At 32.0% G+C, this 18,099-nt stretch overlaps 1 protein-coding gene across 5 annotated transcripts in view; it reads right to left on the bottom strand.

The window, feature by feature from the left end:
• Positions 1-669: 669 nt before the first annotated feature.
• LOC116768381 (dachshund homolog 1) overlaps positions 670-18,099 on the bottom strand; it is a 101,277-nt gene continuing 83,847 nt past the window's right edge. For all 5 annotated transcript variants that reach the window (XM_032659088.2, XM_061526257.1, XM_061526251.1 and 2 more), the window contains 3 exons: positions 7,392-7,538; positions 6,560-6,757; positions 670-2,458 (listed from right to left, as the gene is read on the bottom strand). In XM_032659088.2, coding sequence (XP_032514979.1) covers positions 2,328-2,458; positions 6,560-6,757; positions 7,392-7,538 — 476 coding nt within the window. In that variant the 3' untranslated portion in view covers positions 670-2,327. The remainder of the gene's footprint in view (positions 2,459-6,559; positions 6,758-7,391; positions 7,539-18,099) is intronic.

Raw genomic sequence — 18,099 nt, 5'->3', positions numbered from 1 at the left:
ATTAATCATCGCTCTCATTCTGAACCGAGTCTCGCAGAATCTGCATATCTAATAATATGATTGATTTTCTTTTGTATTCAATTAGATAATTGAAAGTAACATTTTCGGATATCACTACGCGTTTTTTATTACGTGAACTCTAGTTTCATTGAAGCTTCATACATATATGTATGTATGTATTTGTGAGGCAAAACACTTGCCCTATTACATTTTATAGCCATTATTTTTCTTAGATTCGTTTGGAGATATTATTCCAGAAATGATGTACAAGCAATAATATACTTTCATTATAAAAAATAATAATGAATAATATAAAACAGGTTATGTGTTATAAATTATTCTAATTTTAGTAATTAAAATAAAATTTTTATCATGATTTTTTGCGACAATAATTAATTATAATTAAATTTTACAACCATTTTTTGTACGTTCGATTAAAATGAAAATAAAATGCATGCGTCTTTGAGAAATTCTTTTAAGAAATAAATTACTTATAGATTTCTCTGTGGCATCTTGAGTTCAAACCGGAGTAAGGAAGAGGTAATTTTTTTTTTGGTCAAGAAGTTATTTCGTATGCAATTCCTCATGTAACGTTACTAGTTAAGAGGACATCGTAGGTAGGTACTATACATAAAATAGCAGGATAAGGGAATAAATTAAACAAAGCTGTGATAATTATTTTTTAATCTTGATATTTTTCTCTACGATACAAGGCACACACACAATTTTAAGTAAATTAATAATAATTATAATAGAAATAATAAATAATAAGTCGCTTATTAAACTGCAAATAACCAAGTCATCAACGTGTACTGTCAAGCCTCGACATCTAATTGACAAAGGAACTCTATTCTAATAATGCTATAAGTGTACGGAACTTCACAATTAAAACTTTGAACAGTAATACTTTCTCACATTATATCGTCAAATTAACGAACTGATATGAAATTGCCGCATTCACGCACTGTATACAACCACGCACTCATCCATCTAAACATTTATAGTAACAACTAAGTATTTATTCATTACTTTATTACCCATTACAGATAACATTTCAGAATAAACGTACCAAGCCGTATGACTCGGCGCCCGACTGTTCTCACTCATGACACTCGTCGAGCGTCCCTTTTAACAGCGGTTCAAATGCGTGTAACAGCCGAGCGCCAATATCCCGATACAATGTCTAAATCTTATTTAAACTATTTTAGACATTCAAAGTCATTTCGTAAACTAAGCATCGATATAAATAACGCTATCATTTATAGTTTATCTATTATATTATAATTATCGCACTTAATAAAATACTGCCCGCTTTCACCGGATCATGGATATGATGAGACGTTCGATATTTATATTACAATGTATTTTATATGAAATTTTAAAGGAATCGCTTACATTACATTGTACGTCAGAAGAATATCATTATGGGCATTCAGTCATTTTATAAAATGAACCATCGGCACCGCTGTCTTAACATAGCTATCATACATTTCTATGTTTTTTTTTTATTATCATTAATCTATTATCAGTTAAATCTAATGATTGCACTAAAACTGAATACGTTAATGATATTGAAGATCACATTGCATTAGAAAAACTTTATATACGTTCGTCTGTTGTAAATTTTTAAATCATATGCGCTTTATAGTTGAATTTATACAAAGCAAAAATATTGTTCAAGTGTCATGAATCGATTAGCAAGTACAAAAGCAGACCGTGGTACAAAAGCAGTCTTAGGTCAATTCCAAACGTTGTTGCGATCAATTACAAAGCTTTCTTTATATTCCACCGTGTGTTCCATAATATGTTGTTACAAACAATACGCAGCTAAGGCTGTTTCTTAATTTATAATAAATCGTAAATCATCATACTTAACGTATAAATATGGCATTTAACAATTAATTTAAAGGTACATTTCGTAAACGATTAAATGTTGACGCGTAAATTATGTGTATCGTTAGAACTGTCAAGACTTATATCTAAAAATATTATGAAATATATACAAATTTCACTATGGAAGAAGAGTTCAGCGACCTCGCGTCACATCACGAAATCTACGGGCTTAAATCTAATTTATAACAGTATTTACAGATAATCTCAAAAGTACAAATACTCGGAGATCCGATACACAAAAGAATGTAAAGCTAGATAATTAGTTATGTATTCAATGTACACAGACGTATTGATCGTTTATCGAGAGGACACTAAAGAAATATCAGAACGGCCTACTTCTCTCTGAACTCGGGTTTAACGCTTATGATTGGTTTCCTTGTGTCTTCGTGTTTATCGTGTTGATTGTCGGGGTTCACAGCCCCGGAGGTCGCCAGCTAAGTGGCTGAGCTAAACAACACTGAGTTCTTGTAGTAACCAGCGCGGTCTGACAACGGACTCTTGACATCACGCTCCATCGCCTGCTGACGAGATTTGCGCTCCATCTCCAACTCCTGCGCCAGGGATTCTGTTGGAAATAATTGCCATTTTTAAGTTATATATTCATCGTATAAGTATCGGATTTCTTAAAATTACTGTAATTATTAATGTATATATCAATATTACGCGTAAGATTAATGACTTCACTTTATCATAAAAAGTAGAAAGATTTTCAAAAAAGTATACCAAAAGAGAAAAATATTATAACAAGGTTACATATTTGTTGCAGTACTTCTATTATTAAACAAATTTTGTTTAAAGTAAAGGTTAAACAAAATCTGCATTCGAATGGCGTTACCTCATTTAATATCAAATATAGCTGTCAATGAAGATTATCATTTGGTACAAAGGTCGCTTTCGTTGTATAGAATATATGACTAAATCACATCTTTAAGGCATATGTATTCGCAATTATTAGTTAATTTCCTTTCACCATGAATATACAGAGAAGTAGTTAGCCTGACTGAAAAGACTTATAATTAATAATTCCAAATGATACGGTATAATATAAATATGCTTTTATGGTTTAATGAATATTGTCTATATTTTGATAATTAAATCGATGAATAAAACTCCCTTTTAATATTTGAAATTATAAAATGAAAACCTTTGACTTCATGGTTATGAAAAAGTAAATCATAGCTCCTTTAAAAAGATGCTCACAAACGAATGAAAAGATGTTAAACGAAATACGTCTAAAGCAGTCAATATTTTCTAATAGGATTTTTTGGTAAATTGACAAAGTTCGCGGAAAGGTAAGAGGTGAGGTAAGGCAATTGTCTCCCAAAACGTCTACGTTTTACGAAATATGCTTATTCAATTTCATGCAACGCTTGCCGCCTCCTGCAATTTACGAGATATAAAAGATATAAACGGAATCACGTTTTTTGCTTACTCCCATGGAACATTTTCTCGACAGAGAATTCAATTTTATGAGATATTCATTTATTATCTTTTAAATAACACGATTACATCTCCGCTTCTAAAGATATGCTGACTTGAATGTATGTTTAGTTATAGCCAACGGGTGTGATACATTTTACTGTCATTTGTATTCACATTTGACTGGTGTTAAGTTAAAGAAACAAAGGGTCAATGGTTGTATTTGTTTTACATTTGTCATTAAAAAAAACTCAATTATAATCCGATTTGTCTCAGCGGAGACTTGCTGCAGGGCATCACACTCGCAAGTGTCGCTTATCGAGGGTTGTCCCGAAACAGAAACCTATTATCCCGGGCGAGATTATACGCCTAGGGCGTTACAATTAAATATTATACACTTAAAAGCTTCGGCCTTTGCCGTTTCACTTCGCTGCCACCCCTAAATGTCCCATTAGATCTGTTTGAATACGTAATATTTTTGCATTTGCCGCTTCTAAAACAGAATTGCCGGTTCCTTTGAGAGCTATAATCTATTTGTTCTTTGAAATAAATGTTACGCTCGAGTGCTCCAGTTAAATAAAAAGTTTGTCTTTCATGTAAAATCCAATTAACTGAATGAAGTAAATCCTTTTTCAAAAAAAATTAATAGCTTCATATACAAATGACGCAGATACAATAATTGTTATAAAAAAACTATTCAATTGATGAAGTCATTGATAGATTTGTGACGAAACGAATCGATTTTGTAATTACATTGAAAATTGAATCAAATGAAGTTTTAAATATTCATACATTTTCATTTAGCAGCAAATTGTCTTCTAGCTGAGATGTACGGAACCAGCCTCGTATTTTATTTACTATATAGCACGATTAATTTACTTTTGAAAAGAAGATCATGGAATGATCTAAGGTTTTTTTGTTCATAAAACTCATTACTTTTTGAAATCAAATACTTCAAACAGTCGCCATCAAAGTCGACATATAATACTTTATAATTTGGGAAAGTAATTAATGATAAAAAATGGTCACTTGAAAATATTTAAAATTTTATAAATTTGAGAAGGTTGAATACAAAGGGTTATAATTATAACCGAAATGATTATTCATAATTATAATTTTGTTAGTTCTTTACATTGATAAATAAATATTGTATAAACGATTTTTTATTTATAAATAATATATTTAACTAAAATAAAAGTTTAACATTGTTTTCAGTGTTTAAGTTTTAAGCAAGATTTTTCTATTTTGTAATACGTTCTGGTGTTGTTTTAGTATTAATAAATTAATAAATAAAAGAATAAAAATGTATATTTGTTTTCCATAAAAATATCAAAATTAATATGATTAAAAAAGATTATGTAGTTTTATTATATAAATAATATTAAAATGAATAAATTAGATAATTTGTAAATAATTGAATATCAATAAATATTAAGTACTTTATAAAAAAATAAATATTGTACAAAGTAAAACCAATGTTATATAAAAGTTTTGTCGAATTTTAATTTGATTTTGATTAAAAATTTTTATTGAACATTATAAATATGTATAAAATTAAATAAAAATAAAAATTTATTTAATTAAGCTTGAATTTATTTAATATAGGAAATTTTCAGTTAACATATATTTGCATATATAAGTGTATATAAATATAAAAGTATGTATTTTGTTAAGAGGGAACAAAATGTTAATATCGTCAAAGGTTCCGCGCACCTGTGTTTTACAATTTTATTTCCATTCATTTTGTAAGCGCACCTAAAAAGTAGCCGGAGAAGTTTTCTCTTTATTAATTTTTCAACTTTATATTACTTAACATCATGATTTATTTATTTCTACGAGGCACAACGAATATGCTTTTATATCTTCCCATTTATACAATATATTAAAATACTATTTGATAACGGTTTGACTGTTTTTTTTTTAATTATTTGTTGTGTAAGTACAGAACGTTATTTATTAATTTAGACGGCTGTGTTATCACAACTCGTTTATAAAAAAAAAAAAATAACTTTTGGTTTATCTTGTTTCATCGGAGGGAAATGTTGAAGAACTTTTCTAATTTACGAATAATAAAATATTTTTTTCTGTTACCGGCGGCATTAAAGGAAGTTTATAAAAGGCCAAGTTTTAATTTCAAATTTAATATCGTATCAGCCTATTTGTATTGACATCGCTGTGAAAATTGCAAGCGTGGATAGTAGAGCATAATTATGCAGTTTGATTTATGTGCGTGCTCGCGTGTTTTGTACAAAGGGTAAAGTGAAACTAAAAGCTACATTTACACTTGAGATCTAGATGGTGGTACTTGACAGTTGAAACGGAAATGAACTTAGCACTGTTTTATAAAAGCACAGTTCATTGTTAGAAAATACGATGTATATTCTAAGAGAAAGAAAATTCATATTCTGTACTCATCCCGCAGAATATAAAGCTTTAATATTGAATGAAGATTTAAAGGGAAAAGAACGACAGGTTTCATATCCATCAAAGTTATAAGGGAGTATCTGCACACAATAGTATTTGGTGCTTCACAGCGCCGGTGCATTTTAATGAAATTTCTGGGCTTTCCACAAAGAGGAAATGAATGAAAAAAACTATTACTCGTTACGGTGCGAGAGTGCCTGGCTCTTGTTAGTTAGTATTTGATTTTCTTTTAGACAAAGACCAGGTTATTAGTTATCATAGACATTTGAGTTTTTTTTAAGTAATTTGTCAATTTAAAATCCTTCTTTTTAATACGCATGATATTTTGGTAATACGTGTCACCACCCTGTAAATATTTCTTTAAGTTTCTGGAGTACTGGTTATAAAACGTGGATAAGTATTCGTATGTTCCACATTTCATAACTGCAGTAAGAGTTCTGATTATCAAAATAGCTCCCCAATAAAATTTCAACCAGAAAATAGCAATGCGTGTATCGTACATTTTGTACTTTTAAATACTTGACATTCTCAATTCGCTTCGGTATGTAATATGATGAGTATAAATTTCGTTAGTCCATTTTTTTTAATTTCATTTCCGAGAAACCCTCTTGTACGCCCATCGCGGGATGCATATTTTATGAATCTTCGACAAATATTACAATATCAAAAATTTATTGTAAAAAAAAATAGTGAATTATTAGTGTACTGTTGGTAAATTCATGTTTTTATATACAATCACAACAGATCTTGGATTTAATATATCAAATTAAATGTACCAGGAAAGTAGTAGTTTTTGTATCAAATTTAATTTAAGTTGTCTTACCGGAGTAATTTTGCCAGAAGGCTGCTCCTCCACTCATGATATCAACGGGTGGTGGAGGGTAGTTCCATTGTGGTTTGTCTGGTGTGCGTGGTGGGTCACGCTGGAAAGGTGGTGATGTGGTGGGCGGCTCCGTGCTCGGTGGCTTGCTCTCCGTACCATTCTCGCGTTCCCTATTCTCTGGGGGCGGTGATAGATTCTCTGTTGGCAAAAAATCGATATTTGGTCAATTTTATATGTACTATAAGCCGCATCGCGAGCACGATTTCTGGATACGTTATAATTAACTTTGCCCTTATAAATGTCAGGACCCTTGTCTGTTCCGTTTACTTAAAATAGGTTGCCAATAAGTTTAAGTAGCAAACAGCGATTATACAAGAAATTTAACTCGAATGCGTGTTAGTTCAGCTCTGAACCCTCATTTCAAATGGTCTGCGAAACGATTTCCTGACACGGAGATTAGTACAAGCCTTCACTACCGTTTACCACCCCTCTTACGTCACGCACTCCGCATACAGAGCGATCAATTGTGACTTAAGCGAGATTATCCAGCAATTATAAATAGAGTCCTATCACATACGAATTATAGTTCAGATTTGCATAATGTAAGTATATAAATGTGTTATTTTGAATCAACCGGTTTAAGTCAGTTTTAACTGATATGGAGATAGTTCGACAGACGGTAAGTTAACATGTCAGAGGCACTCTAAACTGTCGGTACGTGATGTATTTCCTTGGTATGGTAATTTAAATTTCATTTTGAATTACAATTACATTGTTTGAATTTAAGTTTTAGTATGGATATATTACTAGTATGTGTGATATGGGAACTGACCAGTGACTATTCTGAGTATCTCAGAAGGCGCCCCCGATTGCTTCAATGCTTCTTCAATCTTCTGTCGTCTCTTAAGTTCCATTTCTAACTGTTCTTGTATTTGTTGTCGTTGTTTTCTTTCCTTTTTTAGTCTCTTCTGATACATAACTGTAACAAGAATAAATCATAAATATCGAAACAAAAAAAATTACAAATATATATTTACTTACGAAAATATTATTAACAAAAACAAGAGTTCACAATAGATGTAAACATTCCTTTATGTAGAGACTAACAATCTCTAAATCAGTGAATGGATCATCAATATTTATGGTAAAGATGGAATCCATCTTGCTCACTTGTACCGTATCGAAACAACAATTGCCTTATAGCGAGAAACAAAACAAAAAATCAAACTAAATAATCGGTTTAGTCTCGCATCGTGGTCCATCAATACTTTATACAAACATGGACGAAATTATAAAAACTAACTGTCTCTTTCTATCCTATCTTAAAATGTATCCAGTTTAATATGAGATAACTCATAGATTGAATGCTTGGAAAGATAATCACGTTTTGTGAATTATATTCTCAATAATCGTTAAAGGTTTTAAAAAAATATTCCCTTCTCTTTCTTTGAAGAGTTATACCGTCCAATGACGTAGTCAATGTTTAGGCCTGCTCGCAATATATGTACATATGTATATCAATGATCGATCTTTATTGTGACCATACAAGGAAATGTAGTCAACTTACTTATTTTCTTCGTGGAATTATAATTAAAGAATGTTTTAGAAAAATCTCACTCGACTCTATATTTTTATTTTACAAATATTTACACCTTGTAATTATTGCAAGAAAAATATATTTTTAAAACGAGATATATGTTTGAAAATTTGTAATTAAGTAGTGTGAATTAAAGCGTATTGAAAATAAAAGGCGATGTTTCTCATTACGTATTCGCTAGTAATTAATGTTGTTGCTAATGAAGCGGTCGACGGTCGGGGTTCAAGCGACTCCTACGCATCATTTGTCATATAAGACGCGGCTTAATAACGTACCACAGTTTTGTTCTATTATTTATGTGATTAGAGAATTTTTTAAATATAATTCGAATAGTTATTACTTTTATTTCCTTTAAAAGTTAATAATGTCAACGCTGCACCTAAAGATTTTAACATAACATAAAACCATATTAAGGATGAAAGGTGATCCCGAAACAAAGGTGTGACTGTGTCCAAAGGTCCAATGAGTGGAAAACTTAACGGACCGACGAGTCCGAACATACAGACCAACACCTCTGAAAAACACTTTCCCACTCCAATGACGTTCATTTTTGGATCTTTTCATCTCACCTCATTTGTAAATAATGCGTCAATTTAATCATACACCCATAATAATCTATTTATGAAAATTCATATTCTTATTATACCTACTCGTCCTAAAGCAATGGATGTACTTCAACGGATCAGGAGCATTATAAGGCCATTGTTTTTATAAGTCAATATTTGTTCGATCGGCGGCGCTCTTTGAAAGTAATACAGCATTTAATTCCACTGAGATAAGCTCGTGAGTAAAGATGAATCGTAATAATTCTTGAATAGATTATTCATCTCGTCTGGATGGATGCGTCTATAGAGTTTAACCTTTTGTTACTATTGTATTAACATTTATAAGGAATCAAATTCTAATTTATTACTAAACATCTTATCTAACCTTCGACCGATTACGATGAGTTTCTACTTTCAATTTAATATTCTTAATTCAAGTATTCTATATTGTTAAATATCAAACATCGCATTCAAACATGACGGCATATGATATTAAGCAAAACAATTCGACGTATGAATAAAAACGAACCACCGAAATATTGAAGGAATCCGTTCAAAGGGGAAAAAATGCAATAAAAAGTCCGACCCGATACAGAATGAGTGTGGTTAAAAAGCAACGAGCGAATATGGTTGTGAACATCCGCTGCAGACAAAAGTTCGGCTACTTTGCTATGCAAATTATATTTGCGGACCGCGCCGCGCCGCGGCTGAGAACGATCTACGAGTTTCCGTTTCACTTTTACGTATAACGTGTATTCTTTTCATATTTTCATCCGATTTCCTTCCCCTCCTACGTTTTGTTCCGTTTTAAAAGTCTCAGAACAATACAGCTTTCTGCGGGGCTTTAGCCGCGAGCACTCACCGTGCACGGTTATTTTTCTTATATCTCTTTGTATGTATTCGGTTTCTTTCTTTAATACTTTCAACTCATACTGATACGGGCCCCTTGGGTTCGTTGCGCAAATAACATGTAAATTAGTCGGTTTGTGTACACGTCTTTATTTCCCCAAGCGTTATTAAAATTATTAAAATATACTGATACAACATATTTTTGTAAAGCTTGCCAACACAATTCCAAAGTGTTTCGATTTAATTGGCATAAAGTATTTACTTTTATCTCCCGTAACTATTCCGGTGCTGGGGATTCTTGATAAATGTTAAAGATTAAATTATTGAAATACCAATAAAGGATTACTAATATTTTATTATAGATTAAATTAAGGTATAATATTTTTACAAAATGGAATTGTCTTTATTATCGTTGTGTTGTATTTTTAATAAATCAGAACAATATTTTTCCTATTTCTTCACTAAAAAATAAATAGTTGAGTTATATTAGCGAAAACATACATTTCCTTACAGTCCAAAAATATCTGTAAATAAAAAGATCTAAACATTTTAATTATTTTTTAAACAAGTTTTATTCAAATACTTGAAGAAGCGACATTTGACAGAATATATATATATATATAACTCATTTTTAATGTACTTGTTGAATTTTGATGTAGTGTAATATTTTAAGAGTTAATATGTTTATCTGTTGACATAAAACACAATACAAACAGACGAATCAAATAATTTGAATAAACTTTTAATAAAATATATTGTAAATTATTTTAAAGAAATAATACTATGTAAGGTATAAAAACATTGTTAATGCAAATGAGTAATTATGTATGCGTCACCTGCATTTCAAATAAAAGACTTAGTTTCAAACGGACAAAACAGGTGGTCTGCATTGAAAAGATCACTGAACATTCACTATCTATTCATTATTCGTTATTTATTGTTAAAAAAATACTAACATACTGCATAATTTAAATAAAACTCGAAGCACTCATTACGCAATGCATTAACAGGCATACATTTTTGTTATTTTCTATAATTGTAGAAACACAAAAACAATTTTTCTCACTCAGATTTAACTTAAATAAATATCGACATTTATGACAGCCACTCCCCTCAGTCTGCCGAGCCATTTAGATAAGTCTTTTTATAGTTCTTTATTGAAAATAAATTGCGTAGAATAAAATCAGACACAGATGAAATGGCTTTCCGATAGATGAGTATGAAATAATGTTCAAAAGATAAGATGTGTCAGTTATCAGCGTATGTTCGCTTCTAGGGATATTATTTGTGAATAATGATGTCTTTTTGGAGGTAATCTTTATATATATATATTCATTTGTATATATTTGTAATCAAAATATTTAGAACCGAACAAAATTCTCCTTTTAAAGTCTTCCGCGATTCAGGTGTACAGACCGAGTCTCCTTTTTTTGCCTCAAATGTTTTACTGTATCGTGAGATTGGGGCTCTCGCGATAAACATTTTCCTTAATATTATCTGGATTATTGTTCTTGTCAGATGAGTGGGGACTCTGAGTTACGAGCTGTTGACCTTCACCTATAAGTGATATATTCACTTAAGGTTCTGTATATCATCACAGCCATATACGACGACAGATACGTTGCACTGTCATTATTTTTACATATAGTTTTCATAAATATAAATTTATGAAACCAATACTCGAGCACTGTCCAAATGCGAGATAAGTATAAACATTCCATCCATGTTCACTGGTGCGTTAGCAAGTGAGATGAAACTAATATAACATTTCTAAAATATCTGTAACGTACATTCCATAACATGTTTATCACAATAACAGCAACGAAAACTTTTATGAAAAAGTAGTACGAGGGAAAATTGCAGGCAGTTTTATCAAAACGATCAAAGGGCCGATCGGACATTCCGACTTCTTACGACGCTAGTAAAAAAATACAATCTCTCTTTATAGTTACCATTCCACTGGTTATTATATCCGTATCGATACGGTTAAAGTTACGGAGCGTGAAATGTTGGATTCTTGATTTTGCAGCCCGCGCCGTGACGGACAATTGTAATACAACGAATTTAGAAAAACTTTTTACTGATCGGATTAACTTTCAATTTTCTACTATTGCTTGATGTCTGTTTTTGTCTGTTTCAGCTATTGTGTTATTATGGTTGGGTAATAAAAAGCTTACAAAATTCTTAAGGCAGTTAAAGTACTTGATTAATTTTTAACGATGGCTGTCTTTTCGGAATATGTTGACATAGCACATAATCAGTATCATTTTATTGCTGGTATTTTTTTCTTACATCAAAGTTTCCATGTATGTTTATATGGTCTAAAGAGATATTATTTTATCTAAACATCTAAATATTGAGGTCTTAGTTATTAAAAAAAGATTAAAAAGAAATAAAAAAAAATCTTTCCAGACATCAAGCAAAAAGTTCCTAATAAATTAATATATTCGGGATCGAATGTATTATTTTCGTTCGAATAGCGCAACGGTCCATGCTTCCTGTGACACGAGTGTGGTCGTAACAGGACACCTTTGTTAATATGCCTGAATTAATAACGTAGATGTATGTTGGAAGTCGCGTGCAAATGATGATATCATGAGGCTTCAGTGCAATCATTTGAGAAAAAGATCCATTTACATACGATTGGCATTCGTATCATGGGGAGTCTGTTTTTTACATGTTATATTTTAAATCGCCTAATATTATAAAATGTTTTAATTAATGAAAATTATTTATCTCCAGTTAATGTTAATTAAATTAGACTGAGACTTAAACTTATATGTAACGTTTCATTTAAATCAGTTTATAATTATTGTCACAAATAAAGAGCAAATAAAACAAATAAACATTTCATTTATCAAATTTTATCAAGTTAACAGTTGACAAACATTTAGGCTGAAGTTATAACTATAGTTGGATATTATCAAATATTTATGTCGTGTTTTTATTATAGTGTCGACGCGATATAACTGAAATTGGACGTCTCGTCGTTAATCGTTATGGCCGACAAAAAATATTTAATCATTATTTATGACACATTGGACATTTAATTTAGGGATGACATTTCATAGTGCCATAAACATAGAATACAGACTTTGAATATATCGTGTTTTATGACGAACATTTTATCAATTATTATTAATTTTCGTCGCTTTTTCATATGAAATACAGGACTGAAACTTTTTTTATGTCTGATCAATAATGTACATAGCCGAAAAACAGAAAAAGAAACGTGCAATATGATAAAACAGGCGCAGGTAACATTTAACAAATATTGACAATGGATGATTGCAGCCGGCTAGCAATCCCCTTGGCAAACTGCGAATTAAAATGGGGACGAGAAAAATTAATCCTAATGCGATTTTAATGAACCCGAAATGAATGAATGTAATAATGAATTGTTAAGCCGCTGAAGATTCTTTTTATCAAAATGAAATAAAAATGTCTAAATCTTTAATAAGCTACATTTTCGTGTTGGAAATATTCTTGAAATTACAAGAGTTGTATTTCAGTTGAGCATAGACGAGATAAAGTGTAATAATAATTAAGGCTTAACATTTTAGTCAGACGTGCGCCTTAACATCGAGTTTAAAGCACACAAGCTCTGAAATGTACACCTGAAGTCTTCGCCCGCTTTTGCATTAACGAATGCGGAAGCGGCGTTGTGCATACAGGACGCGTGGCATCCACCCTTTCCACAGCCGGTGCACCTCCCGATCCCCCTCACCCCTCCCCTCCTTACCTCACGAACCAGACGCCTCCAGCAGCGAGCCATGTCCCGCCCGTGTTCATTACCTCTAGCGACCAACAATTCAAGTTTGCTTTCCGCCACACAATCTACACTAGACCCTCTAGATTGCGACATACACCAGCCACTCGAATAATAAAGATGCAGAAATTAAACCTGTCTGCAGTGAAAAAGCGGAAACTAAGTGAAGCTATCTCGACTTGAATGAAGGTAATTCGAAGCGAGCACTCGTAGAACGAATGAAAGAAACTCGTCGGGAATAGGATGAGTTTGTTGAAACAGAGGGTAAATGTTAACCACGAAATAAAAACAGTCAACAGATAAATGCCCACGATAAACACATGTCACAGTTGTAAAGGTAAGATATAAAAGTCAATGTTGACATTTCACAATGAAGACTTGAAATGTTTTAAATATTGTGTCGGTTCATGAAACTTTGACGAAGTTTCATTTGTTCATATATTGATGCAAAACTAGAAACCAATAAAGTTTAGCCACTAAATTTGCTTTAGCCATAAAATATTCAATTACGCATAAGCACACATTTGCTAAGGCCAACAACGACCACGCGGCACCCCCATTAAAGATGCCTAAGGGCCATTTAATCGGTCAGTGGATGTAAATTTGGCAGCCCCAAAACAAATATCCCCAAACTAATAAGGAAACGAAATATGTAAATCGTTTGCCATATTGTTTCACAAGTGAAATCTTCCTTTAATCTTATAACAAATCCGTGTCCAAATGGCCGGTTGGAGCTAAATTTGAATACAGGAGGGATATATTTAAGGGTTAGTTTAAGGTACGGTGTTCCAAAAAGGTGGTAAATGTATGCAAGACACGCACTGAGAAGATAGCGCTCATAATGTCGTCCTATGCACATATTGCAACAAATTAGTTGTCTACTTGTAAACATAGCCAGGAAGGTAAGCCCGCTAAGACGTAGTCGCTGGGTAGTTTGCATGGATATGAGGACGGCAATATGGGGCTTCACAGGTGCTGGCGGTACTCATTAAGATGTTTTATGGTTGGCCCACCGGACCGTGTTGCCAATTTAAGATATTTCTGTTCGAAATGGCGTCGCGTTAGTTTGGCTTCCGATTAGGGGATTAAGGTAACCCTTTTAGGGCATTAGAGCAATAATTGTAGGGTCTGTATGCGGTTACGTTTCCATTTACTCCCTAGACAACTATTGTTAGTATTAGTAAGCATTAAATAATAAATATATGACTTATAGACCAGAAATAATAATGAATAGGGGTACAGACAAAACAAAGGTAAATTTAGTCCAATATGTCCTAAACCCTGCACAGCAAGTAAATCAAAGGGTGTTGAAACTTTACACCCACTTAAAGCCGGACACAGTAATAAAGCGTCCGAACTTCATCGACCCTGGACATCAAATGGGCACCCCTTCTCGCATTTTGTTCAAGAGAAAATTAAAAGTTTGTAGATGTCTACCGCATGAAGACTAGCTATATGAGGTAATAATAATATGAGCAAAGTAGAATGGTTATATAAAGTTATGATTTCTTTAACGAAGTAAGTTCTTTAAAAGATCTATATGTAAAGATTCCAAAAATTATATGGTTATTTAGTGATGAGAAATAACTTTTTATAAGTTATTTTTGCAATATTGCTAAAATATTATTACTATATCATAAAATGTAATAATTGGAATAAAATATAAATTAATAGCTATTTATGATGTCTGGTTTGAACCGGTGTCCAGTAGACACCGTAGAGACATCTTCTAAGTGCAAGCCTTAATCAAGATAGAATTAATTGTTTCTAAAGAGGTGATTTTGTCGACTATATTCCCTGATTAAGTGAACAGGTTGGGACCGGGCTGAGGGTTATTAAATAATTTATTGTCTGACAACTATTCGTAAGGGGCACCGCTCAAATGTTCCACTAAGATTCTGCAAACTTGTGTTATAGTATTGCTAGTAAACTTTGTCTGCGAAACTTATATGAATTCGTAAGGTAATCGTATTGCGATGTTGAATAATTAATTAGTTTAAGATTGGATATTGTTTACACAAATGTTTATTCTTGTTAGTTTTAGTACATAATGGTTGAAATACAACTTAATCACACGGATAATTACATACAATATTAATGGAAATATACTTGTATTTATACTTTATAATATTAATTCATTTAAATACTCGGGTCTTGGATATGTATGGCACGTGAAATTAAAAGTGGAAGCAATATATTTAGCTTTTTGTTTATAGATTCACACAGAATTCACCCTGATTGAGTTTTGCCCAGTCCTTTATAGCTTTCAATGTACATTTCATCCTGTCAGTGGCAAATTACACTGGCTGCCCATTCACGCTCAAAAATCACTCTCAATCGAGTCAAGTGGGACCAAATAAAAGGTGAATTCATCATGGGGGTGCGATTTGGCGCCCCCGACGGGAAACCAAGGCGGGAAACGTATGTCCGGAACATTTGTAAACACAAACAGGTGCCGACAGTTAGTTTATTAATTTAAATTGCGCGTATCATAAAAAAGCGGTTCCAAAATCGTAAATTGTCCATTTTGTTAGTGTATATATTAAACATGATTATATTACAATGCAAAATTGGTTCAAAGACAGTAGACGCGTTTCGGTCAGATTGAACACTTCAATAAAGTATATTTCACGTAAGTAATTAATCGAAAAACGTTGTGTAAGTAATAAATTTTTATCAGTTATTTTATAAACGCTGAAGTGGCATCAAGTGTCACCCACGTTACCATTTTTGAAATTTTCATTACTTTTAATTCATCTAGAGTAACCATTAAAAAATTGCACGTGTGAAGAGCTTTTAAACGTATATTAGTAAATAAAATTTTGTATTTTGGTACATAAAGAACAAGTGTCCGGAAAGGGTTACCATAAATCAATTCGGTTCACGTGATCTGATTATGGCCACGTCGAGAGCGCCCAAAGTAATTCATTTTTGTTGTACCGTCTGGTCCATGTACATATATCTATTCGGATACTATCGATTAAAGTTATATTTAACAAAACAAATTATTAAAAGTTTTAACTTTTCAATTGTAAGAATAAAAAAGTTACACTAAAAAATATGGGTAACAACAGTTATTGTTTTAGAAGTGTCAAAAATGCCCATAACCATACAAAAGTTATGCGTTTCTATTCAAGCAGACGTATTTGTTTACGTTCGTTTCAATTGGAGAAGCGATACTATAGCAGGCTCAAAATTAGTCGTCTAAATATGATATTAGCAACATAAATACGATATCCTGCAATCAAATCAGTACGGCTTCAACGGTTTCGAAGTCTGCTTGGGTGGTCTTTGTAAACAGATCTCTAAACGTCTGTTTTAACTATCAATAGTTTACTGCCACAATCGACAACGAAATTACAATAAGACGTATGGATTTGCGTTCATCGAACTAACGTTTGTTTGAGTTCAACGCTACGTGTAATGTATTTGTTAATGTTTCGAGTTTAATTTTAATATTGCATGTTAAGTAGTACCTATATTGCATTCATATATAAATTTTAATGTCAACGGAGCGGTATTTCAGATCTATAAGCAATTTCCCCAAGACACCGGATGCGGTCTAGCGAGCACAAGTTGAATTATTATTGAATTTCCTATGGACGGGGACAAAAAGCAGAGGGCTGTGATTCCTTTGAAACATTTATGCATGTTAAGTGCATAACTGGGAGGAATATTTTAGCGTTTGGGTGACCGAAGTATCAAGGTGAAGTAAAAAAAATTAACTTTTTGCTTTTATTCAACTTAAACAAATCATTCCGAAGTGTTAATTAACAATGAACAGTAAAAATTACCTATTTGACTTTATAATTAATCCAACTTCATAAATTTAAAACCAAACCCTTTTTTGTTTATTTGTGTAATTAATTCCATAACTTTTCTTATTAATAAGATGTCACTCGTTGTTGTTGTTTTTTAATAAGTTTTACAAGGGATCACTTCTTCGACCAATTTGTATTGCTAAAGATTAATTCTTTGTTTATTTACTTAAAAACTTTGTCGTATTCCTGATCCTTATAATTAAATAGCATCATTATACTTCATAAATAAAGAATTTACTTCAGTGCAATAAATAATAATTAAGATTCTTATTTTTTTTATATATTTTTTTTATTTTCTTAATTCAGTAACTATTTAGTATGGGTGCTAAATAGATTGAAGTGGACACATTACTTGCGAATGAGTCATTCCAGTTTTGAACCCAGTACTCCCCGCACGCAACGTGGGACTAACTAACTCATACGCTCCGGTGACCAATTTAGAAAATGAAGCTTAATTTGAACTCGTATTATATTCAATTTTACCTACGAAATGGGAATTGCAGCTCTTAATGAGACGTTTAACGAATAAAATTAATTTAATCATCTAGACACTGGAAGACTTCGTATTTAAATTTTTTTTTTTATTTCTTTTAATTAAACTTAAATGATTTTGGCTCACAAGAAGTGAGTATTAGATTACCGGTGCGATGTGGTGGTCACATGGCGTGTGCAGTCAATTGAGGGCAAATCGACGTTTCGATCGTGTCGAAATAGACATAACATCCAGAATTGAATATTTCAAGCCTATATAAATAATAACTCTGACAGAATAAAAATGTTTCTATACATCTTAATATTATATTTATATCAAAGCAGAACCTTTCATTTCGCATTAAAATTCGCATCATGTATATTGAAACCTGTTCTAACAATTTCACATACAATCATAAATTCTAATTTAGCGTGTGGCGGATCGCGTTACCTTCAGTTTGAGACTCATTGTATGTACTCCCAAGACG

Source organism: Danaus plexippus, chromosome 4, assembly GCF_018135715.1.
Source record: "Danaus plexippus chromosome 4, MEX_DaPlex, whole genome shotgun sequence".
Taxonomy (NCBI): Eukaryota; Metazoa; Arthropoda; class Insecta; order Lepidoptera; family Nymphalidae; genus Danaus; species Danaus plexippus.
This window is presented reverse-complemented; position numbering and strand designations above follow the sequence as displayed.